Genomic DNA, 26298 nt, shown 5'->3' with positions numbered 1-26298 from the left:
ACCTTTTGTCTATTGTAAATTAGTGCTCCTATGAACATTTGCGTACAAATATTTATTTGAATACCTGTTTTCAGTTCTTTTGGGTACATACCTAATAGAATTCCTGGGTTCTTTGGTAATTGTGTTGAACTTTTTGAGATTGCTAAACCATTTTCCAGGGCAATGGAACCAGTTCACATTCCTACCAGCAGTGTATGAAGGTTCTAGTTTCTCCACATCTTGCCAACGCTTGTTAGTATCTTTCGTTAAAAAATTACCATAGCCATCCTGGTTGGTATGAAGTACAATCTAATCGTGGTTTTGATTTGGATTTCCTAATGACTAATGATGTTGAGCATCTTTTCATGTGTTTGTTGGGTATTTGCGTATCTTTGGAAAAACGTTGAGGTGCTTTAAATTTTTTAATCTGGTTGTTTGCTGTGGAGTTGTAAGAGTTCTTTATGTATTCTGGATACTAGACCCTTATCAGATATATGATTTGCAAGCATTTTCTCTCCTTCTGTAGGTCATCTTTTCACTTTCTTGATAATGTTCTTTTTGCAAAAGTTTTTAATTTTGATGGAGTCTAACTTACCAGTTTTTTTCTTCTGTTTGTGCTTTGGGTGTCCTATCTAGGAATGCATTGCCAAATCCAAGGTCATAGAGATGAACCCCTGTGTTTTCTTCTAGAGTTTTATGGCTTTAGCTCTTACATTTAGCTCATTGATGCATTTGGAGTTAATTTTTTTTAAAGATTTATTTATTTATTAGAGAAAGCGCATGTGCAAGAGCTCACGCATGAGTGGGCGGGGGCTGAGGGAGAGGAAGAGAGAATCCCAAGCGGACTCCGTGCTAGCGCAGAGCTCTGTGTAGGGCTGAATCTCATGACCTTGAGATCATGACCTACGCTGGAACCAAGAGTCGGATGCTCAACTGACTGTGCCACCCAGGTACCCCAGAGTTAATTTTTATATATGGTGTGAGGTAGGGGTTCAACTTCATTCTTTTGTATGTGGATATCCAGTTGTCCCACCACTCTTTGTTGAGGAGGCTGTTCTTTTAAATATTTTTTATATGTGGTTCTGTTTTTAGGCTCTATATTCTGTTCCACTGATCTTTTAACATATTTTTGCACCAGTACATACCACACTGTTCTTGTTTTTAGCACCTTAATACATTTTAGTCTATACTTCAGTAAGTATAGACTTAAGCTTATTAATGTGTTCAGATCTTCTCTGTATTTAAGACAGAGTGCAAGTACAGACTATTCCTAACAGTTTATATAAAAAAAAAAAAGATTGCCCCCATATTCCTTCAGAACTGACACACAGAGTGGATGGGAAGGGACAGATTTGAACATGTTTACAGATTGCTGGAAAGAAGCTGGTGGGAAAGAGAAAAGTTGAAGATCAAAGAGAGAGACTGTGGCATGGGGGCAAGGTTTTGGAAGAGGAATGAAAGGTTAAGGACACAGGCTTGTATGTGGTGAAAGTTGCCCACCTTTACCTGACGCGGTACTGTCACTCCCCGTTAAGGCTAAAACTACAGTTCTGCAAAACAATATGAACACACTTTGGTTTTTGTAAACTAAGCATGGAGGACTTGGAAATCGGCATTTAAAAATAAGTGGATGCATGAAAGCTGGTCATTGTTTCTTTGTTCGATCTCGCTGTTGGGATTAATTTTTGCATTAATGAGTGCAGTCTTTTCCCTTTGGGAATGAGTTTTGATTTAAAATAAACTAAGAAAGGGGCGCCTGGGTGGCTTAGATGGTTAACGTCTGCCTTCAGCTCAGGTCATGGTTCCGGGGTCCTGGGATCGAGCCCCACGTCGGGCTCCCTGCTGAGCAGGGAGCCTGCGTCTCCCTCTCCCACTGCCTCTGCTGCTCCCCCCGTTTGTGCTCTCTCTGTCAAAAAAAAAAAAAAAAAAAAGATTGAGATTAAATTTTGATCTACCAAACTTAGTTTTGAAATAAAAGCCATATCTCAGTCCTGTGATATTTGAGACTTTTATTTTGTTTTTATTGATTACAATACCTCTACAGAGTTGTGTGTTTTTTTGTTTTTTTTTAAGGATAGAATGGGTTTTTTTTGTTTTTGTTTTTTTAAAGATTTTATTTATTCATGAGAGACAGAGACAGAGGCAGAGGGAGAAGCAGGCTCCCCACGGAGGAGGGAGCCCAATGTGGGACTCGATCCCAGGACCCTGGGATCATGACCGGAGCCGAAGGCAGATGCTTAACCGACTGAGCCACCCAGGCGTCCCTAGAATGGTGTTTTATGAAGTGCTGGTTTGTATGGTCAAGATAAGAGTGAGCTGCTAATGATAAGAAAACAAGTGGCACTAAATGGGACCGAGGCACATTGGTACAACCCCCCCCCCCCCCACCTGAAGCATCAGAGACCATCCTTAGTCCCATCCCATTCAAGTGTTTTTGTACTCTGTTCTTTCTGTCTGATTTTGCATATGTGACTATACTCTGGAGGGCTGAATCTGAAATGTTAACTGTGCTTAGCTCCATGTGGTGGGGTTGTAGCTGCTTTTTCTTAACTTTTTTAAAGATTGATTTATTTTTTAAAATATTTTATTTATTTATTAGAGAGAGAGAGTGGGAACGAGCACAAGCAGAGGGAGAAGCAGGCTTCCCTGCTGAGCAGGGAGCCCAGTGCGGAGCTTGATCCCAGGACTCTGGGATCACGACCTGAGCCGAAGGCAGACACTTAACTGACTGAGCCACCCATTGCCCCTTATTTATTTAAATTTTTTTTTTAATTTTATTTATTTTTGAGAGAGAGAGAATGATGGAGAGAGAATGAGAGGGAGGGGTGAGGGTCAGGGGGAGAAGCAGACTCCCTGCTAAGCAGGGAGCCCAATGAGGGACTGGATCCCGGGACTGCAGGATCATGACCTGAGCCGAAGGCAGTTGCTTAACCAACTAAGCCACCCAGGCGCCCCTATTTATTTATTTTAGAGAGGGAAAGGGGAGGAAAGGCAAAGGGAGAGGGAGAAAGAGTCTTAAGCAGACTCCTTGCTGAGCAAGGAACCAGAGGCGGGGCTTGATCAAGACCCGAGCTGAGATCAAGAGTCCGACACTTCACTGACTGAGCCACCCAGGTGCCCCCTGAGGAAGTTTTAAAAAATGTTCTTTTCTCGGGGCGCCTGGGTGGCTCAGATGGTTAAGCATCTGCCTTCGGCTCAGGTCATGATCCCAGGGTCCTGGGATCGAGCCCCGTATCGGGCTCCCTGCTTGGCAGGGAACCTGCTTCTCCCTCTCCCTCTACTGTTCCCCCTGCTTGTGCTCTCTCGCTCTATCAAATAAATAAATAAAATCTTTAAAAAAAAAAAAAAAGTTCTTTTCTCATATTAGCTGTGTTGTCCAGTAAAAGAGAACCATTACTGGAAATGTGGAACATTTCCTTATTATAGTGAAATACAGTGTGACATAACGAATTGGCTCAAGTTAAGAGTAGGCACGTCATAGGACCGTTTGCCTGGGCTGCTGTCTCCCTGGATGTTACAATGTTGCGTGAATCCTCCAGTCAGTGGAGGTTGTCATGACAGGGATGTCGCTGAGGAAAGCAAGGCGCTTGCCGTGTGTGGCACAGAGGCGGTGGTTGGGCGTTATCTCCTTGTTCCCATTTGGTGGTACATTTGCTCTTACTCACTTAGTGTAGATGGACCAAGAAATGACATTTCTTGTCCCTGAAAGTCTGGCTGGTGTTTCATTTGTACCCTGCCTGGTCCCATCCCCCGTGGAGGCCGTGATGAGCCCCCTGGCAGGAGGGACCACAGTTCTCTGCTCTTGAGCCGGCGGCTTCTCCCTCTGCTTGCTCCCTCTCCCCGGGGTGGCTCAGAGGACCCGTGTGACTGGAGATCAGAGTGTCCCAGTTCGTTCTTTCTGGTCATCACGGTATAAAAGACACCTAGTTTTTCCCTTAGGTGATATGAATGCCTTTCAGAAACTAAGTTTTGAATTACAGATTCACAGAAAGTTGCAAAGAAAGTTGTACAGAAAGGTCTTACTTGCCCATCTGATCCATTTCCTCTCGTTGGTTACTTCTTGTGTAATTGAATATAGTATCAAAATCAGGACACTGACACTGATGCAATGTGTGTGTATAGTTGTGTGTCATCTTACCACTCCCCTAGATTCATGTAACCAATACTGCCATCAAGACGGGGAACTGTTCCGTCACCACAGAGATCTCCATCTCTGTTCTGCTGGCCCACTTACTGTCTGTCGCACCTGCCGTCCGCCCTCCCAGAGCATCCGGAACGCCAGGTGACGACTACTCTGTTTGCCATCTCTATCGTTCTGTCATTTCAAGAGTGTTAAGTCAGTGGAATCATACAGTCTGTAACCTTATGAGGCTGGGCTTTTTTTTTCCCCCTTCACTCAGCATAATGCCCGTAAGACCCGGTGTCAGTAGTTCATTCACTTTTATTGCAAAGTAATATCCCAAGGTGTGGACGGACCACGGTGTGTTTATTCACTCCCCTGTCGTACGACTCCTGGGTTGTTTCCAGTTTGGGGATATTATAAGTAAAACTGTTAGGAACATTTGCATGTAGGTGTTCATGTGGAAAACTTAAAAATGTTTTCATTTTTAAGTCAGAAACTTAAAAATGTTTCTCTGGGATACATGTCCAGGAGTGATATTGCTGGGTCATTTGGTAGGTGTGCACTTAGTTTTGTAAGAAACTGCCAGCAATTTTCCAGAGAGTTTTTAACCATTCTGTATCCCCATTAGCAATCTGTGAGAAATCCAGGTTCCCCACAGATTCTCTCTTCCTGTTCTGTTAGCTATTGTAATAGATGTGTAATAATAGCTCATTGTGGTCTCGATTTGCATTTTTCTAATGACTAGTGATGCTGAACATCTTTTCATGTGCTTATTTGCCATCTGTAGGTCATCTTCGATGCAGTGTTTCTTCTTATGCTTTGCCCATTTTCTAATTGGCTTGTTTGCCTTTTACCGTTGAGTTTTGAGAGTCCTTGATCCGTTGTAGATGTGAGTCCTTTATAGGACATGGGGCTTACGATACTTCTCCCAGTTTGTACCCTCCCTTGTCATCACAGTGTCTTCTGCAGAGCAAAGGTTTTTTAGTTTTGATGAGGTTTGGTTTATTGACTCTCTCGTATGGTTAGAGCTCTTGGTCTCATGTCTGAGAACTCTTTACTGAGCTCTAGTTCCTTAAAGATTTTCTTAGATTTCCTTCAGAAAGTTTTATATTTTTACATTTGTCATTTTTTTTTTTAAGATTTTTATTTATTTGAGAGAGAGAATGAGAGAGAGAGAAAGCACATGAGATGGGGGGAGGGTCAGAGGGAGAAGCTGACTCCCCGCTGAGCAGGGAGCCCGATGCGGGACTCGATACCGGGACTCCAGGATCATGACCTGAGCCGAAGGCAGGGGCTTAACCAACTGAGCCACCCAGGTGCCATACATTTGCCATTTAAATCTGTAATCCATTTTGAGTTAATTTTTATATAAAGTGTGAAGGTTAGGTCACGGTTCATTATTTTGCCCATGAAGATCCAGTTACTTCAGCCCCGTTTGTTATAAGCCCATCATCCTCTATGGAATTGCACCTTTGTCAGAAATGTACCTTTGTCAGAAATCAGTTGGCTGCACATGTGGCTCTTTGGAGGTCTCTCTGAGTGTTACTCCAATTTAATCTTTTTCAAAATTGTTCTAGCTATTCTGATTTCTTCAACTTGGCATGTAAGTTTTAGAATAATCTTCACTATATGTATCTACAGGAAATCTTGCTGGGATTTTTTTTTTTTTAAAGATTTTATTTATTTATTTGACAGGAACACAGCGAGAGAGGGAACACAAGCAGGGGGAGCGAGAGAGGGAGAAGCAGGCTTCCCGCGGAGCAGGGAGCCCGATGTGGGGCTCGATCCCAGGACCAAGATCATGACCTGAGCCGAAGGCAGATGCTTAACGACTGAGCCACCTAGGCGCCCTTGCTGGGATTTTTAAAAAAAGATTATTATTAGAGAGAGAGCACGAGTAGGGGGAGCAGCAGAGGGAGAGGGAGAAGCAGACTCACCGCTGAGCAGGGAGCCCAATGTGGGACTCGGTCCCAAGACCCTGGGATCATGACCTGAGCCGAAGGCAGACGCTTAACTGACTGAGCCACCCGGACGCCCCATCTAGCTGGGATTTTGACAGGAATTACATTAAACCTGTTGTTTTCTGTTTTCAATTTTATTGACTTCCGTTCTTTATTATTTCTTTCTGCTTGCTTTAGGTATATTTTGCTCTTTTTTGGTTTTTGAGATGGGAACTTAGTCATTTGATTCCTTTTCTCTTTCCTAATGTAAATATTTTTGTGCTATAAATTTCCCTCTCAGCGCTGCTTTAGTGATGCCCCACAAATTCTCATGTGTTAGATTTTCATTTTCACTGAGTTCAATGTATTTTTTTTTAATTTCCCTTGGGATTTCCTGTTTATTCCATGGATTAATTAGAAGTGTATTCAGTTTCCTGGTATTGGGAGACTTTCCTGTTATCTTTCTGTTACTGATTTCTGATTTGATTCCATGGTGATTAGAGAATACACTGTGATTTCAGTTCTTTTAAATTTGAGGTTTGTTTTATGCACCAGGATATGGTCTTATCTTACTGTTTGTGTTAGTTTAATTTAGATTAGATTAGGTTCTGGATGTGGGGGAGGGGGCATTATTCATCCTACCAAAGATTCACATCTGTCCCACATGCAAAATACATTCATCCCACACCTGACATCCCTTGAAGTCTCAACCCATTACAGCATCAAATCAAAGTTGAAAGTCTCATCTAAATATCATCAGCTCAAAAGTCCCAAATCTCATCATCTCAACCAGGTGCTTGTCAGACTCGGGGTATGATCCATCCTGAGGCGGAATTTCTATCTGTGGATCTGTAAAGTTAAACACCAGCTTACCTGTTCTCCAAATACAGTGCTGGACGGGCATAGGATAGCGGTTACAGATACACCCATTCCAAAACGGAGAAAAATGAGCGAGAGGGAGAGAAGGAAAAAAAGAGAGGAAGAAGGAAGGAAGGAGTGAAAGTCACTGGTTTCCAGCGGTTTCAAACTCCACCTCGGCCAAGCTCCGCGGGCTTCCCCGGGTCCTCCTCTGTGGCTTGAGGCCCCACCCTGCAGCCCCAGGGCTCTGCGCTCCATGTCCTCTTACCCTTCTCTTGAGGGCGGTGCCTGTTAGCATAGAGTGGTTCGAGCAGCCTGTGCTCCTGTCTGCCCAACTGGGGGAGTCTGGACGGCTTTCTCTCATTCTCTCTCCTCTTTCACTCCAAGGTGGCAGTTTTTTCTAGGGTATAAAACCTGTGGGTCTCCTGTTGTGTGTCACAGGGATTTATTACTCCAGTAGAGGCCAGGGTCCTCCGTGGATCGTTCTGTGTAATCCCTTCTCTGTTCCTGGCTTCTGCTGAGATGGTCAAAAGGATCTGTGAGCCTGCCGTGGGCAAAGGAATCTTCTGTCCTTTGATTTCTTCTGAGAGCACCAGCGAGACGTTAGCTGGCCACGCCCTGGGCTTTCCTTTTAGAGCTCCTTCCCCAAATCCCAGGTTCTGGTTCCTTTTTGCCTCCCAGTGTTTTCCTCAGTTTCTCTCTTCCCGCTTGCATTTTACTGTAAGCAGCAAGAAGAAACCGGGCCGTACCCCTAGCAGTTGGTTTGGAAATCACCTCCATTCAGTATCCAAGTGCATTGCTTACAAGCTCTGCTTTTCCACGCAGTTGCAGGATCCGTTCAGCTGCACTTTGCACCGGTCTGTAATGGATTCCAAACACTGGTGCCTCCTTTCTCACTGAGCCCTCACTACTGTCGTATGTTTGCTGTCCTTTTTTCTACCAATGGTGTGTTCGACGATGATGCAGACTGCCTCTCTTCCTCCTGAGTCCTCCACAGCAGAATCTGTTAACACCCGCATTTCTGCCAGCCCTCTGTTTTAGGCAGTCCGGGCCTTTTTGATCATTCACTTCAAAGTTCCTTCTGCATTTTGAGGCTTCTGTGGCTACAGTGCTGCTTGCAGGGTACCGAAATCTGTATTTGTTTCCTATAGCTGATCTAACAGTCTCTGTGGCTTAAGGCAACCAATCTTTATCGTACGCTTCTGGAGGTCAGAAGTCTGAAATCAGTTCGCTGAGCTGAATAAAGGTGTCAGCAGGACTGGGCCCCCTTTGGAAGCTGTAGGGGAAATCTTTTTCTTGCTTTCTTCCAACTCCAGCTCCTGCTCTTTCTCCATCTGCAAAGCCAGCAGCCTGGCATCTTGCTTCTGTCACCCATTGCCTTCTCTGTGTCAGATCTCCCCTGACTGCATGATTGCATTTAGTGCCCCTTCCCCACGAACCAGGCTAACCTTGGACTGACCCTTCTATCAGTACGTCTCTGTCTCTGTCTCCGGATATTTTCTTTGCTCTGAAGTTTACGATGTCTGTTACTGACGCAGATGATCCCTAACTTTCGATGGTCGGACGTGCTTTCTTACTTTGTGATAATGTGAAAGTGATTACACATTCAGTAGAAAGCATACTTCAAAATTTTGAATTTTGATTCTTTTCCCAGGCTAGTGATATGTAGTATGATATTCTGTTATGGTGTGGGCAGTGGCAGCCGTGCGATCCCGAGAGTAAACAACCAAAATACTGAGAATCATTCTGTACCCATGTAACCATCCTGTTTTTCACTCTCGGTACAGTGTGCAATACATAACCTGAGATATTTAACACTCTTATTACAAAATAGGCTTTGTGTTAGATGATTTTGACCAACTGTAGGCTAATGTAAGTGTTCTGAGCACGTTTAAGGTAGGTTAGGTGTATCAAATGCACTTTCGACTTAGGATATTTCAACTTACTGTTGGTTTATTGGGATGTAAACACGTCGTAAGTCAAGGAAGATCTTTATAGCCACTTCTGTTTTCTTTTGATTAAGGTTTGCACAATCGGTCTTTTTCCATCCTTTTACTTTTAACCTACATGTATTGTCATATTTGGAGTGGCTTTCTTGTAGCCAGCATATAGTTTGGTCATTTTTAAAAAACCTGCGAATCCATGTCTTTTAATTGATATATTCAGACCTATTATGTTTAAGGTGATTACTGATGTATCAGGGCTTATGCTGTCATTTCACTTCTTCCTGTTTCTTTTTTTCATTTCTCTGAATTTTTTCCTGTGAGTTACTTGAACCTTTTTTTAGAATTCCAGTTCAACATAGACATATTGTCTTTTAGTGTATCTCTTTGTACAGCTTTTTCTGTGGATGCTGAAGGTGTGTGTGTGTAATGTATGTGTATAAGCGCTCTCTCTCTCTCTCTATATATAATATATAATTTTATTTTTTTATTTTATTATGTTACTCTCCAATACATTCATCATTAGTTTTTGATGTAGTGTTCCATGATTCATTGTTTGCGTATAACACCCAGTGCTCCACGCAGAACGTGCCCTCTAATACCCATCACCAGGCTAAACCATCCCCCACCCCCCTCCCCTCTAGAAACCCTCTGTTTCTCAGAGTCCATCGTTCCTCATGGTTCTTCTCCCCCTCCGATTCCCCCCTTCATTTTTCCTTTCCTATTCTTTTTTTTTTTTTAACATATAATGTATTATTTGTTTCAGAGGTACAGGTCTGTGATTCAACAGTCTTGCACAATTCACAGCGCTCACCGTAGCACATACCCTCCACAATGTCTATCACCCAGCCACCCCCTCCCTCCCACCCCCCACCACTCTAGCAACCCTCAGTTTGTTTCCTGAGATTAAGAATTCCTCATATCAGTGAGGTCATATGATACGTGTCTTTCTCTGATTGACTTATTTTGGTCAGCATAATACCCTCCAGTTCCATCCACGTCTTTGCAAATGGCAAGATTTCAGATTTTATTTATTTATTTGAGAGAGAGTGGGAGGACATAAACAGGGGAGGGGCAGAGGGAGAGGAGAGAAACTGACTCCCCCCCGAGCAGGGAGCCCAATGCAGGGCTTGATCCCAGGACCCTGGGATCATGACCTGAGCCGAAGGCAGACGTTTAACTGACTGAGCCACCCAGATGCCCCAGTAATTGCATGTTTATATAATTATAGTTTACTGGTGTCGTCATTTTTCCAATTCAATGAACTAGAGAAACCTTACCTCCCTTTATATTGCTTAACTATTTCTTCTACATACTACATCAGACAGTATTCTAATTTTTGTCTCAACATAATTTAGAAAAACTGGAGAAGGAAAGTTAACTGTACTTACCCACATTTTTACTCTTCCTGTTGTTCTTCCTTCTTTTCTATATTCCAAGATTCCTTCTTTTATCATCTCCTTTCTGTTTAGAGAACTTTGGCCATTCTTTTAGGGCAGGTCTGCTGGTGACAAATTCAGCTTTCCTTCACTTAGAATGTTTTCTCCTGGGATGCCTGAGTGGCTTATGCTATTTGGAGTTTGCTCACCTTCTTGAATTTGTAGGCTTTTGGGGTTTTGTTTTGTTTTTTTTTTTTTTGGCAAATTTGGGAAGTTTTCAGTCATTTAAAAAAAAAGACTTTTTCCAGCATGTCCTGTTTGGCCTCATTTGTTTCAGGGGAATTCTTTGTTCTCTTCTCGACTGTTGAGTGCCCCTTTCAACTGTGAAGCATCTTCTGCTCTTGGCTCATTAGAGTTCACGGAGAACTTTGTGGTCATGCGCATCCCTCTGGGATTTTCTTTGTTGACTCAGGTGCCCCACGTTGAAAGTGGTGTTCTCTAAAACCCTATCATTACTCTTTCCAAAACATGAGAAGTAACAGACAATCCCCCTCAAAGGAAGAGGGGGCGTCCCATCCACTTTCTTCACATGAAAAAACTCTAGTTTTGTGTATGATGGGTTTAAATTTTTTGTTTGTTTGTCCCCCCCCCCCCCCCCCCCCCCCCCCCCCCCCCCCCCCCCCCCCCCCCCCCCCCCCCCCCCCCCCCCCCCCCCCCCCCGCCTAAAAGAAATTCACTCTTCTGTCCAAAGCTGATCAAAATAAAGATAAAGGGGGCGCCTGGGTGGCTCAGTTGGTTAAGCGACTGCCTTTGGCTCAGGTCATGATCCTGGAGTCCCGGGATCAAGTCCCGCGTCGGGCTCCCTGCTCGGCAGGGAGTCTGCTTCTCCCTCTGACCCTCCCCCCTCTTGTGCTCTCTCTCTTTCATTCTCTCTCAAGTAAATAAATAAAATCTTAAAAAAAAAATAAAGGGGCATCTGGCTGGCTCAGTCAGAAGAGCATGTGACTCTCATCTCGGAGTTGTGAGTTTGAGCCCCACGTTAGGTGTAGGTTACTTAAAATTTTTTTTTTAAAAATCAAGACAAAATGCTGTTTTCTCTACACTAATAGTATGGGCAGCTCTTGTCTGTAGCGGCAGGAGGCACAGAGCTTCACAGAGCAGAGGTTAGTAGTGGCTCACATTGGGATGGAATCAGTTTTTATTGTTAGTCGTAATTTGATATGACTGTGGGAAGTCTTACCGACCTTATGCATACCTCAGGTTACATAAGAAGAAAGCAATAGATCTTTCAGGTGCTAGGGAATTCCCAGAAGCTCCCCTCCATATCAGGTTTCCCTGTTAGGAGCATCATACATTAGTGTGGTACATTTGTAACTATTGACGAGCCAGTATTGATACATACTCATTACCCAAAGCCCATAGTTTACAATAGGCTTCTGCTCTTCCTTCTGTGTAAGGTTTTGCCAAACGCGTAATGACATGTATCCACCATGACAGTATCATACACAATACATTTACCATCCTACAAATCCCCCGTGCTCACCTGTTCATCCCTTCCCTTGTCTCCCTAACCCCTAGCAGCTGTCGATCCTTTTACTGACTCCATGGTTTTGCCTTTTCTAGAACATCATGTAGTTGGAATCACAGGCTATGCAGCCTTTTTAGACAAGCTTTTTTCACTTACTAACATGCATTCAGGTTCTGCCATGTCTTTTGGCTTGATAGCTCTTTTTCGTGCCAAATAACATTTCTCTTGTCTGCTGTGCCACAATTTATCTCTTCACCTGCTGAAGGACATCTTGTTTGCTTCTAGGTTTTGGCAACTATGACTAAAGCTGCTGTAAACCCGTGTGTGCAGGTTTTTGTGTGGGCATAAGTTTTCAGCTCATTTGGGTGAATACCTGGGAGTGTGATTGTGGGGTTGTATTATAAGCCTGTGTTCAGCTCTGCAGAAGTGCCAAGCTGTCTTCACGCGATTTTTATTCGTGCCTCTTTGTGAAACTGCCCCCTCCACCTTCTACCCTGACCTGAACCTTCTGGCTGTGGGGGGGGGGAAAGAACAACAGTTAAACAGGCTTGATGTCCAAATATTTATTTTGCTCTATCGTTCAGTTATGCAGGAGACAAAGTCTCATTGTTCATTATTTTTCACGATTGAGTAAAAATGTGTATCTTTTAAGATCTGTAAATGCTTATTTGATTTAAGATTCAGTATTTGCAAATTTCAGATAACATTCAAGAAGAGAATTCGATTTTGATTAGCTTTTTTTTTTTACATAGTGATAAATATTATCCTATTTATAGGCAAGGAAACCGAGGCACAGAGAGGTTAGGTAAGTTGCCTGTAGTGGTCGCAGCTGGTAAGAGACAGGGACCAGCTTTGAGACAGGTAGTCGGGCTCCTAAGGACTATATCAGGTTGCCTCTGTACTTAATACCTTGTGCTCATGATTTGAGTTCAGGACTGACATGTTTGTAGCCACCTTTTTAGCAGGGGTTCTCAAATTCCAGTGTTCAACAGAATCGTTGGGGAAGCTTGTTAATATGCGGAGCCCTAGGCCTCATACCCAGAGGTTCTGATCCGATAGGCATGTGATTGGAACCCTATTTTATTTTATTATTATTATTTTTTTAAAGATTTTATTTATTTGACAGAGCACAAGCAGAGGGAGAGAGAGGGAGAAGCAGATTCCCTGCTGAGCAAGGAGCCCAATGTGGGACTTGATCCCAGGACCCTGGGATCATGACCTGGGCCAAAGGCAGCCGCTTAACCGACTGAGCCACCCAGGCGTCCCGGAACCCTATTTCAGACAGACCCCTCCAGGTTGCTGACAGAGGAGGCCAGCAGACCACGTGTAAGGAACTGCGATAGAAGATGAACTGGAGGCCATGGATTCAGATAAAGATTCCAGAGAGCTGGCCAAGTCGTCGGCTCTTCTGTGTAGTTTTGCCGGATGGAGTCAGAGAATAAATTGTCCTTTACCTCTGCCGTCCTTCCTTGGGGGTCACCAAACAGTGACAGCTGTGGGTTGGCATGTTGGTGGTCGGAGGGGGTTTATATATGGAGGCAGAGGTGATCTGGCGGGGAGGGCAGTACCATATGAGTGCAAGACAGAGCAGTTAACTTAAAAACTTGCTGAGACTGCTCTAATCTCAGTGTATGGCTGATTATATGTTATCTTTGTATTGTGCAAACATTCTTAACCTGCCTCATTCAGTGATAGATATGCAGATCTAAGGTGGGAGGGGACTTTGGAAAAATAACAGCCACAGGATGTGAGGCGGATGTGGCCGTGAGACCATCTGAGGCCTGTTTGTACCTCAGGCCAGATTTGTCCTTAGGTCATCCTAGGTGGATGAGCGTCGGCAGCTTCATACAGTGTCATTTTCGTGTCTTTTGCAGGAAATGTATTCTTCCTTCTCTTTATTTTTTTTTTAAAAGATTTTATTTATTTGACAGAGAGAGCAGGAACACAAGCAGGGGAGTGGGAGAGGGAGAAGCAGACTCCCTGCTGAGCGGGGAGCCTGATGTGGGGCTCGATCCCAGGACCCTGAGATCACGACCCGAGCCGAAGGCAGACGCTTAAGGACTGAGCCACCCAGGCGCCCCATTCCTTCTCTTTATTGAGAATTAAGAGAGACTACTTGGGGCGCCTGGGTGGCTCAGTTGGCTAAGCGTCCGATTCTTGGGTTCTTGATTTCAGCTCAGGTCGTGATCTCAGGGTCCTGGGATCGAGCCCTGCCTTAGGCTCCGTGCTCAGTGGGGAGTCCCTCCCCCTCTGCTTCTCCCCCTGCTCTCTCTCTCACACACACACTCTCTCTGAAATAAAATCTTTTAAAAAATTAAAATAAAAGGGATTACTTATCCATAAGTAGACTTTTAGGGGCAATAAATACAATGCTCAAATGTTAAGTGTGCATAGAAGTCAAGGTGTTTTACACACATATGTGTGCCAACACTTGTATAACCACCACCTGGATCAGAATCTAGAACGTTTGCAATACCACACAAGGCTCTTCTGTGCCCTTCCTCATTCAGTACCTTCCTCTGCTTTTCAGATTAACCGTTCTTCCGATTTCTGTCACCACAAATTCATTTTTCTGTTCTTGGCCTGTTCTGGACACATCTGATAAATGAAGTCCTACAATGTGTAGTCCTTTGTGGCTGGCTGCTTTTACTCGGCGTAATGTTTTCAAGCATGGATCAGTGCTTCGTTCCTTTTTGTGGCTGAATAATACTCCATTGTGTCGATGGGCCACACTGTGTTGATCCATTCATCTCGAGACTGACATTTGGGTTGTTTCTACTTCGTGGCTGTGGTGCCCATAGCTGCTGTGAACATCCACAGTCAAGTTTGTGTGGACCTGTGTCCCGGTTCTCTTGGTAAGTACCCAGGAGAGGGACTGTAGGGTTGTATGTGAACTTTGTGTTTTATTTTTTTGAAGAGCTGCCAAAGTGGCTTCATGGCACTTTTTGAATGAATTTCTTCTCTGTATTATTTTCTCCTTTAGGTTTAAACACTTGAGATTTTTCTAATCTCTGGAGGTGAATGCTTAGCTTATTTTCAGCTTAACTTTTTTCTAAAATAAGCATTTTCAGTTTTGACTCCATGGTTTACTAACACACAGACACTGATATTTTCTTCATTATTTTCACCTCAGTGTTTTGTCACTTACTTTATATCTTCTTGGACCAATGCGTTCTCTAGAATGGTGCTTCTCAATTTCCAAACAAAAATTTTTTTTTCTAGTCACTGTTTGGTTACTCTTTCTAATGGAATTATTCTGTGGTCAGAGAATGTGCTCTTCATGATACCAGTTTTTTTTTTTTTTTCAGTAAAGAGTTCTGTGCAAGAAGCCTAAAGCACGCTGAGTATTTGGAGCAGGAAGGGAGGGCATAATCCAGAGAATTGGGTACTTGCCATAGCGCTGGGCTCTGGCCTGGGTCTGGCCTGGGTCTCCAGAATGCAGTCACCAAAGGAATGCCTCCCTGGTGACCCCTGGAACCATTGGTTCTGGGTATGTCCCCAGCTGTGATGAGCCCCCAGAGGCTGAATCAGGAAGCTGCTGAATTCTCAATTCCCAGGGAGCTGGAGCCTGAGCACGAGAATGCTGTTCCAGAAAAATCCTCGGCATTCACGTCCTTGCTGGCCAGCCAGGAATAAGGTGGGAGGAGGAGCTCCTGAGAATCTGGGTACAGCCTCATTCATCCTTAGCAAACTAAATGTAAGAGTCTGGGAGTGTAATTTTCAGTTTGCTAATAATCTCTCCTTCATAGTAAGGTACCTGCTGAGGTTGTATCCACCATACCAGCCCTAGGAGATTTACTGACCTTTTTTAATGCAGTATGCTGTCACTTTGCATGAATGTGCCACATGCCCTCGAAAAGAGTGTATCACCCAGCTGTCGGGTATGGGGATCTGATTGAATCTCTGTCTCCATCAGTTGTAAGATGCATCATTATTTTATGTGCCACTAAGAATAAAAAAGCTGCCAACTTAACCAGACTTCATGATTTCTTATCACTTAGAATTTTTTGAAAGAGTGCTTTAAAACCTATTTAAACATTTTTAATAGACTTTTACATTGTGCATTCATATAAAAAGTAAAATATGACCAAAATAAGTTGGTCAGGGTACTTCCAGAACTTCTTCATAGAGTCCCACTTTTCAGAATCCCTCTGTGGGGAGTATTTGTGTTTTTCTACATAGCCTTGTCCTCTGTGCCACTGAAGGCATGGGTGACGCAGCATCTCTCAGAAGAGCACTTCTTTGTTGTCTTTGGGATTTTTCAAATTCTGTAAGTTTTTATGCTGTGACTTTGGTGATTTTACCAGAAGGTATCAATAAAAAGTTTGAAGCAATAACCAAGCAATAACCCTTCATCAGATGGTTCTCAAATTGTGTGTGTGACAAAAACGTCGAGTTCAATTATGCCTCTAACAATAATCATATTCACAGATAAGGCAGTGACCTGTATATGCCACGGCTGATTTCAAAGATGTTAAAATGTGAAAAAGAATGTATATCTTAAAATTGTTGAAATACAGTATGTCCATTAGTGCAAGCTTGTGAATTGTGTTAGTCAAATCTATATCTTTCCTTTTTTTTACTTTTGGGAAAAATGCCATTTTTACGTATATGTCAATTTCTACTTTATGTATTTTGAGCCTATTTTGTTAGTGGCATACAAATTTAGTCTTATTAGTCATGTAATTAAATGAACAATATGCCATTATCTAGTGACTGTCTTTGATTTCCTATGTTACTGTAGTGGGAGCAACTTAACTTTGGTAAGGGTTTGTCTGGCAAAGCACTCTACCCCCTCACCTTCAATCATCTAGGTATTCTTCTATTTTGCATGTGCCTCTTGTAGAGAACATTTAGTTGAAATTTTTTGAGTCCATGTTTTTAAACTTGGTCCTTTTTTCATTTATGTATATTGTAAATTTATGTATATTGTAAATTTCATTTATGTATATTGTAAATCATTTATTGCTGTGTAACATAACAAAGTATTCCAAAGTAAATGGCTTAAAATGACACTGGTTTATTTTGTGCCACCATTCTGTGAGTTGGCTGGCAGTTGATGGACATCTCTAGTCTGGGTCCATGCATGTGGTGGCATTTCAGCTGGGAGCCCATAGCCTTCGTTTCTGTTCTTTGTATGATTCTCGTCACTTCAGTAGTAGCTAGGAACTCGTGCTAACTTAATCTGTTCTTTTAGTGTTACAAGGTAGGTATTATTTCTCTGTGGGTTAAACCACAATTTGTACAGAATTCTTATTTAATGAGTCAGCAGGACCAGTTGCCAAGCCCTTGCTCTGCCAGTGTTCCGTGTGCCCCGTGGAACTGATTTTTCTCTGAGCGGACCAAAACTCTAAAAACCAAAACCAAAACAACAAAAAACCCAAATTATAACAAAAAAGTTAGTATTGATTAGTAATCAAGATAAAATTTAAGGGTAAGTGATAATCACTTTCAATTAGGACTGGGTAGCCAAAAATGTGGGGTTGTGAGTTAGTTGCATGTGATTATTTGAATTCTATCTTATCTTTTTATTTTTTATTTTTTTAAAGATTTTATTTATTTGATAGAGAGCGAGAGAGGGAACACAAGCAGGGGGAGTGGGAGAGGGAGAAGCAGACTTAACACAGAGCAGGGAGCCCGATGTGGGGCTCGATCCCAGGACCCTGGGACCATGACCTGAGCTGAAGGCAGCTGCTTAACCACTGAGCCACCCAGGCGCCCCATCAACTATTACCAAACTTTTGTGCAATGGGCAATTTGTTAGATATCACATTTGACATATTGTTCTAAGTAGATTGGAATCTGTTAGATAACTGGATTATTAATATAATTTCAAAATTAGAAAATACTTAATTTTGGAATACCATCTGCTTATATTTTAATGTGTGATAATCTTCCATTTTTCGCTGATTCTGGTTTGTAAATTTTCCACATTTTAACATCTCTGAAATGGAGGATTCATCTTACACTTGATGGGATCTTAGATGTTATTAAATATGGTAAATTAATGATTTTTAATTTCTTGATGTAACACTGTGTACTCTATTTCAGTGGGTTATTTTCATAGTTTTTAAATAGTGGTGATTCTAAGATATTCTATAGCTTTAATTCATCAGTCTACCATCAAATGATAGTATGCCACTTTACATCTACGATGAGAACCTTAAATCACTATACTTCGATTTCTCCCCTCCCAGGCTTTGTGCTGTTTGACATATGTTATTAACCTAACACCTTTGTCATTATTTTTGCTTTTAACAGTAACAGTAAATCTTTTAAAGAGACTCACATCATGAGGGAACAATGTTTACTCACATAGTTACCGTTAATAGTACTCTGTATTCTTTTATGGAAATTCAGATTTTCATCTGCTATAGTTTTTTTTTCCCCCTGCCTGAAGGACTTTTGCATTTCTTATGGCGCAGATCACATAGTGATGAATTCTTTGAAGTTTGTATGTCTGAAAATGTCTTTGTTTCACTTCTTTTTTTTTTTTAATAGTGAGGGAGGCGGGGGGGGCGGAGGGAGAGAGAGAATCTTTTTTTAAAAATTTATTTATTTTGGGGCACCTGGGTGGCTCAGTCGTTAAGCGTCTGCCTTCAGCTCACGTCATGGTCCCAGGATCCTGGGATCGAGCCCCGCATTGGGCTGCTTCTCCCTCTCCCCCTGCTTGTTTTTCCTTTCTTGATGTGTCTCTGTCAAATAAATAAAATCTTTTAAAAAATTATTTATTTTTAGAGAGAGTGTGATTGGGGGAAGGGGGCAGAGGGAGAGAGAGAATCTCAAGCGGACTCCCCACTGAGTGCGGAGCCTGACAATGGGACTCAATCCCAGGATCCTGAGATCATGACCCAAGCTGAAATCAAGAGCCGACTGCCTAATTGGCCCACCCAGGTGCCCTGGAGAGAGAGAAACGTAAGCAGGCTCCACACCCAGTGCAAAGTACAGCTCTGGGCTTGATCTCACAACCATGAGATCATGACCTGAGTTGAAATCAAGAGCTGGACACTTAACTGACTGAGCCACTCCAGCACCCCACCCCTTCGTTTTTGGAAGATATTTTGTAGGGTATAGAATTGGGTCTAAGTCTTTGCATAGCCATTTTAGGCAGGATGTAAGTCTAGTCCCTGTTACTCCAACTGGGCTGGAAGCAGAAGATCTCACTTACGTACTTGAATTAAATTCATACAGTCCTGAACCCAAAACATAGACCTCACCACCCATGGTTTTGCTGATCTCCATCTGTGTAGGCTAGAGCTTGAGCGAGGTCAGAACCTAGCCTGAATCCCCTGAATTTGCTCCTGATGCTCCCGAGGAAATGTCACTGGATCATTTTTGTACTAAAATTGGGAATTTTTGACTTCTTTCCCCATTGCTTTTCCTTCGCGAAAATACTTATATTTGTTGAAACCAGACCTGCTCCTTTGTGGCTAAAGTAGACTCATTCTGCTTTAGAACTTGCAGTGATAATCGTGATAATCCAGCAGTTGAGCTCATCCAGCCTCCCTGTCATTCTGTGGGTGAAGAACTGAGTCCCAGGTGATGAAGGGCCTTGCTCAAGCCTGTCTCTAGAAAGTCGGGATTCCATTTGGAAGCTCACGATAGGGGCATTCAACTGTGAAGTGATTTCACTGAATCTTACCAGTAATTTCCAATTAATTTTTTTTTAAGATTTTATTTGTCAGAGAGCGAGACAGAACAAGCAGGGGGAGCGGCAGAAGCTGACTTCCCGCTGAGCAAGGAGCCCGATGTAGGACTCGATCCCAGGACCCTGGGATCATGACCTGAGCCGAAGGCAGATGCTTAACCACCTGAGCCACCCAGGCGTCCCTAATTTGTTTTTTTTTTTTTGTTTTTTTTTTTTAGGAGACGGGTTTTATTGAGGTTGGAAGGAAAAATGTCTTATCATATGTCCTTTTATGTGTGCAGTGTGTGTGTGTGTGTGTGTATAAAACCATATCCATGTATTAGGTTTTCAATTAAATAGGGCCAGCTTTCTGAGGGGGAAAAAAAAATCAACCGTGAGACTTTCCTGTTTTCATCCTACCTAACAGTGTCAACAGGATAAAATGATGGTGATGTCAGGTAGCGGATCCAAACTCTATACTGCCTTCCCTGGGTGCGTTGCTGCGAGAAAAGGTCTTGATAATTAAGGATGCCTGCTCTGCACGCCGCTTATCCCATTCTTAGTGTGGTGCGTGCATGTGTGAAAGCACCTGCAGGTCAGCAGATGATGTGACTGCAGAGTTATTTAGGATGCAGAGAGATACTGCTAGAACTTTCCCCCAACAGCTGGAGCCACAGCTGAATGTTGGTGTTCGCTGCACATCCTGGGTGTCAAGAAAAGGAATAGGTTAGTGAGATATTGAAGCCACAGAACCTGGGCAGAGATCGTTCTAGTATTTTGTCGCATATTTCTGTTCCTCTTATTTATTCTTTGTAATGCACCAGGGAGCATCACATGATTTCCTATTAATACTTCAGCCAAATGCCCTAGTAGATACAACCATAAGAGATACTACTGGCCAGCGAATACTAGAAACTTTTCTTTTTTACTCTCTACTATGACAGATTTCAAACCCTTAGAATATGAAATAGATGATGGCTACCGCTGTGTCCATCAAATAGGCTTAACGATTGTTCTCGTTCACTCAATTTTTTTTTTTTTTGGCAGAAGTATAGACAGTATCATTTCAGCCCTTAAGTGGGACAGTGTGAAGCTATAAGAATAAGAACCTTATTCTACACCTTATCCCACCTTACAAAATGTTTCTTTCTTTTAGACCGGCAAAATCTGGGAAGCCCTGGTAAAGTAAACGGTCAGTACTTGATTTGTTTAACTCCTTGGGGCCTTAACGGGACAGGAAAAGATGCGCATCAGTGAAGGAGAGTTTAAAGGGTATGGGTAGAAGCTTGAGGGTCTAGCATCAGGTCAGCCTGGTGTGGAGATGCATTCCCCGGCCGTCACTCCGTGCTGTCAGCCAGCCCTCCTCATCTTCTGGGTCGGAGGGAGGGGCCGGAGGTGTTTCTTTCTGAAAAGAAACAAAAATGCCTGTTGGTGATGGCATGACAGCCCTCACCTTGCAGAGTCTTGTTTTCCTCTCTCAACCTGGACAGCTCAGCAGAAGAAAACTGAAAATAAGAAATCTCTGTGGCTGGGGCACCTGGGTGGCTCAGATGGTTAGGCATCTGCCTTCGGCTCAGGTCACGATCCCAGGGTCCTGGGATCGAGCCCCGCATCCGGCTCCTTGCTCAGGGGGAAGCCTGCTTCTCCCTCTCCCACTCCCTCTGCTTGTGTTCCTGCTCTCGCTATCTCTCTGTCAAATAAATAAATACAATCTTTAAAAAAAAAAAAAAGAAATCTCTATGGCTTATTTAGGGAGGGGGATCTGGCCAGCTTTTTTCCTTCTTTGCCCTTGACTGTTGGTTTTAATGACTAAATCGCATTGAATTTTCTGAGCTGAAATACACTAGGTGTCGTCCTGTATGAAAAAAGATCTTTCTCTGCTTTATCTAAATTCTCAGAGTTGTAACTACTTTGTGGAAGAACGTAGTCTGCACGTCCACTCAAGGGCCAGGAGCTCTGCCTGGCTTTTAAAAAATGTTTTCATTGAAGATTTAAAAATTAAATTTTCATTTGATAGCAAGATGAGTGTTCACGAAAGAGCATACTACTCCTTTCAAAGTATCCTGTATACCCCTTTTCTTTCCTCCTAAGAAGTAAATATTATTGTGAATTCCCTATTTATCATTCCAGTGATTGTCTTTATTGTTACTATGTATATATTTGTATACCCAAACAACATATTGTTTAATTTTTTTTGTTTTTGAAATTGATAGAAAGCGTCCCTCTCCGTATTCTTTTCCTGAGATGATCCACTTGTTTGTGCTTGCATGTGATTTATTTTTACCGTGGTTCGGGAGTCTCTTGCCTGAATGTACAACGTCTCTTCCCATCCTTTCTCTCCGTTTTCTTCTACAAAGTGTGCTTCTTTGACATTATCATATCTTCTGTTGCAGCGCTCAAGAATTTAGTACATATACACCTAGGAGTAAAATCACTGGTCCATTGCTTAGGCACATCTTCGATAGGAACCAAATGGTTTTCCAAAGTGGCCATGCCGGTTTCCACTCTGAGCAGACTTGTTTTCTCTCTCTCCCCTTTACTCCACCCCGCCCCCCCCCCCCCCCGTTGGGTGATTGTGACATGCGTGTCTTTCTTCAGGTTTTTACATTTCTCAGGTATGTATGCATCAGGCAGTGGTTCCACAGGGCTGTAGTGGGGGAGACGAGCATGTCCCTGGCTTCCCACATGTCTTGCTCCCCAAGGTGTAACGACGTTGACCTCTTTGTTTCTGTTCTGGTATCTGTTGGGCATGTTAGAGGCTTATCTCAGGAGAGTGCAAGGCTAGAGGTTACTGGGAACTCTTGAGTGTGTCAGGAGGCCTCGTTGACCGGTTTCTCTGTGGGGTGATCTAGGTGTGCTGGTTGCTGGTGGACAGCCCCCCACCCCGCAGATCAGTCTCTTTGCATCTAAAGCTGGTCTGATCCTGCAGAGAAGACCCCCTCCTACCTCTAGTCCAGGATGGTGCAGGTGGGTAAAGGGTGGTTGCCAGTAGTCCGGGAGCCCCATGGGGAGATGGGTGGTGGTGGTGACGGGGTGTCAGCCCGGCGCACATCCCTGGTCTTTGGTGTGGTGCACTCTCGTGTGTGGGGTGACCCCTGGGCCCCCTGACTGTGTAGAATCTTCTGTGGAGCTGGAGGAGATGAAGGGGTCCCATAGCTCTCACACAGCCTCATCCAGTCCTCTCATGAGCTTACTCCTCTTCTCAGCCCGCCCCCAGACTGACCTGACCAGTTCCCAAGCCCTTGGATGCCCAAGAAGTCAGGTTATGCCTTGGTCTGCCCCACCCCCCCGCCCCCACCCTGTTGGCATAAGATTCTTCTTGCTCACCTTAGTTAAGCGAGTCACTGCTGGTCCAGTCAGTCTTCTAGCTTCAAAACGTGTTGCTCTCCCCACCCTCATTATCTTTGTCCTCATGGGTTTTTGAGTTTTAAGAAATCGCCTTACTATGTATTCAGTGAGCTTTACCACCATGTTAGTAGAGGTCTCTCCCTGAGATTTGAATTTGCATTTCCCCGACGATTAAGAGAGTTGATGTCTTTTCACATGGCCATTGATAGATTCCTTTTCAGTTTTGTGTCTGTTCAAGTCTTTTGCCCATTTACTAACCTTGGTTTTAAATTCTCTCCCCCTTCTTTGTAAGAGTTCTGTATTCCATCCAGAATACCAACCCTTTGATGGTGTTTGGCTTAGCTCTTCATGGTGTGGAATTTGGTGACCAAAGGGTCTTAATTTTAATGGTGAATTTATTGATATTTTTGTGATTTACATTTTTTCCTATCTTGTTTAAGAAATCCTTTCCTACTCTGAAGTTGTAAACAAGTTCTCCCCTATTCTAAAAATTGTGGTGTTGCCTTTGTATTAAATTAAGCCTTTGTTCCACTTGAAGTTGGTTGAAAATACGTATGATAAACAGGGATTCAGCCTCAATTTGTGCACAAGGATAACCGATGTATCACACAGCACGTGTCACTTATTGACATGTCCACCCTGTCTTTTTGAGCTGCGGTGTCAGCTCTGTTACAAAGCAAGCTTCTGTCTGTCTGGGGGGACTTCACTGGCTTGGCTTCTGGTGCATCCCTCAGTGTGTCTGCCCCTGCACCATGACCGTATTCTCCTCATTTCTGGAATCTGTGTGCTCTCTTGCTTTTTGATCAGATTCTCCATCTTTTGTTTCTTTAAAGAAATTAATGAAGTAGGAATTAAATGCACAATAGAGGAGTATTAAAAATCAAAAGCTTCTTCTTTGAAAAGCTTAATGAAATACTAGTTGCAGCACAATTAATCAAAGAAAAGAGTACAGACGTGGTAGGAATGGGGGAGGTTAGTCAATAAGAGGATGTTATTAACAATTCTCTGTCAATAATAATAATACAAAAATTCAGTTACCCACGTACTGGCTACCCTCCCCCCACTGCACTGACATTTCCCTGAGTTGTTCTGGAATGTGTTTCCTGCCATCCAGCCTTCTCCGGAGCAACTGCTATCCAGAACTTTAGTGCGCTTATGTTCTGTACATACATGCACGTCTCACCTCCAAAGCGTGTGCTTGACTTTCAGCCTCCCCAAACGGCCGTATACAGTCTCCAGTCTGCTTTACCTTTTCTGTTCTGAGCGGCTCACCTGTATTGATAGACTGAGTTCAGCCATTTTTTATTGTTGCGTGGGATTCTGTTTTATAAATGTACCACCATTTATTCATTATTAGAGGATATTTGGGTGGTTTTCCTATTACAAACAAGGCTGCTATGAATATATTACATGGGGTCTACTTGCTAGGGTTCTTTTGGGGCTAGATGCCTACCTACAGACCTGCTGACGTGTTGATGTGCCATCTTCAACCTCACTAGACGTTGCCAACATGGGCTCCAGACTGGTGGTAGTTTAATTGTTTGATTTTTTTTTTTTTCTTCCAGTGCCCGAAGACCTCTCATTAGAAGAGAGAGAAGAACTTTTAGACATTCGTCGAAGAAAAAAGGAACTTATTGATGACATTGAGGTAAAAAAAAAAAAAAAAAAACCAAAAACTCCCCTTAGTTTTTGCTTTTAGGCAAAATAATCACTAAAATAATTCATGAAAAGGTAAAAACTGGGCATCTCATATGTCTGTATCCTAACACGTGAAGGGAGTGAAAGGGTTACCCTAGTTGGTAAAGCAGATTGTGCTCACCAGGCCGTGCGGCCACGGAGCTGGAGTCCACAGTGAGGGCACTTGTCGACAATGTGGATGGCTCTCTCAAGTGGAAGAAGACCCTATTCGTTTGCCAAAATCCTTAGCACCCAGAACCTGCCGTCCCCTTTCTGGCGTGCGGACCCCCGAGCGCCGACTAGCTGGTGGGAACAGAATGATAAAACACGGGCAAACACCGCACTTGCCACGGCTGTGTCCTCGGAGCCTGGCGCGCCAGGGGGCCCCCCAGGAGAAGCAGAGGCGCCAAACCACAACCTCAGGGTCAGACCGTGGTGGAAATTATTGAGGAGACCAGCACTGCTTGCACTTGGGGTTTCCGTGGGAAAGTTAGTCAGATGTGTGGCTCTTCTTCGAGAAGCTCCCGAATCTTTGTCACGTCGAAATGAATGTGGCCTCACTGGCCACTTGCTGCAAGACCAAGCCTTCAGACAGCACCTCCTTCCTAGGAGCCCGCATCTGAGGTCTGAACTTCCTTGGTGAACAAAACAATAGTGTCTTAATAAAAGTGTCTTTGTATTTGAAAGGTAATCTGTGGAACTTTTTCTTGTAAGGTTACCCTTCATTCGTGTAAAAATCACTGTTTCCCAGAGTGGGTGCTTTGGTTGAAGAGTAAGAATATATTTTAAGATTTGTCGTCCTGTTTGGACATTAGCAACAATGGTGCCCATGGAGGCTCAGGTAGCTGTAGTGACCTCACCTTTGAGTTGAGAGCACTGAGGCCCAGAGAGGGTAAGAGCGTTGCCGGAGGTCCCACAGCCAGTAAGTGGTGGAGCCGTGCGGAGGCACAGGGGAGCCTGTCCCTTCTGGGGTTCTTGGCGTATCCGAGCCCCAGGTGCGTTCTGCTGTCACCTCCTGGGCTCTGTCCCTGCCGCTCCGTCTCTCACACAGACTGTTGGCTCGGGACCCGACACTGGCCTCGGCACCTTTGCCCTGGTCTTCCCAAGAGGAGAGGAAGACCATGGCCGTGAAGAAGGCAGGGAGGGTGGCCGGAGGCTGGGGAGGAGGAGCTGAACAGCCACAGTGAGTGAGCGAAGGCCTCCCCGCTTCCCTTTGCTGTTGTGTTTTACATACACATACTCTAGAATCTGCCCGGTGGGCCCCTCCGAGCTTGTTCTGGCGACAGGTGGACAGATGACGATTGTGCTTTCTCCTGAGTTGGGGCTGCTTGGACTGGATGGAAAGTACTGGTTTTTCCGTCCACACGAGGCCTCAGGGAAGCTTGTGTCTGGGAGGCTAGAATTTCTCGAGTCTAGGAGGGGATGGTAAAGAGCCCCACCGCCAAATGTCTGTCTTCTTTTTTGGCAGAGGCTGAAATATGAAATCGCTGAAGTGATGACTGAGATTGACAATCTGACTTCAGTGGAGGAGAGGTAAACCGTTGGTGCCACACGGCTGAGTTACTCACCTCTTCTCTCCCTGCCTCAGCTGCCGTGTGACCACAGCGGGGCTGGGTGGCTGGGATCACAAAGTGGGGCGGCCTTTGTGGGGCTGTTGGGTCCTCTGCTCCCCACCCCTCACCCCTTCCTGCTCTTTGCGGAGGAGTCAGGGCTGCTCTGGGGGCTGCGGCTCTCCGCTCCCTTCCCTGGAAGCACAGCTCCTCCAAATTAACCTCTGCAGAAGTAGCCTCTCTGTACAGCAGGAAACTGTGCTTTCCTTAAATCGCTGTTTGTCATTATTAGCTTTTTCTGAAGAAGGAATCAAGTGTAGGAAAGAGCCCCGGCAGCCACGGGCCA

At 43.9% G+C, this 26298-nt stretch overlaps 1 protein-coding gene across 6 annotated transcripts in view; it reads left to right on the top strand.

The window, feature by feature from the left end:
• The window catches only part of CYTH3 (cytohesin 3), a 91633-nt gene that overhangs the window by 41188 nt on the left and 24147 nt on the right, over positions 1–26298 (top strand). For 5 of the 6 annotated variants that reach the window (XR_003523050.2, XR_003523049.2, XM_027611391.2 and 2 more), the window contains 3 exons: positions 20534–20569; positions 24291–24373; positions 25871–25935. Coding sequence is in view for 4 of the 6 variants with exons in the window: in XM_027611391.2 (XP_027467192.2) it covers positions 20534–20569; positions 24291–24373; positions 25871–25935 (184 nt within the window). In the remaining 2 variants the exon portion in view is untranslated. Of the gene's footprint in view, positions 1–20533; positions 20570–24290; positions 24374–25870; positions 25936–26298 lie in introns of those variants that run through there. The other variant, XM_027611392.2, reaches the window with a different exon arrangement.

Source organism: Zalophus californianus, chromosome 10 (genome assembly GCF_009762305.2).
Source record: "Zalophus californianus isolate mZalCal1 chromosome 10, mZalCal1.pri.v2, whole genome shotgun sequence".
Lineage (NCBI taxonomy): Eukaryota > Metazoa > Chordata > Mammalia > Carnivora > Otariidae > Zalophus > Zalophus californianus.
Note: the sequence above shows the minus strand (reverse complement) of the source record. Positions and strands in the feature narration are given on the sequence as shown.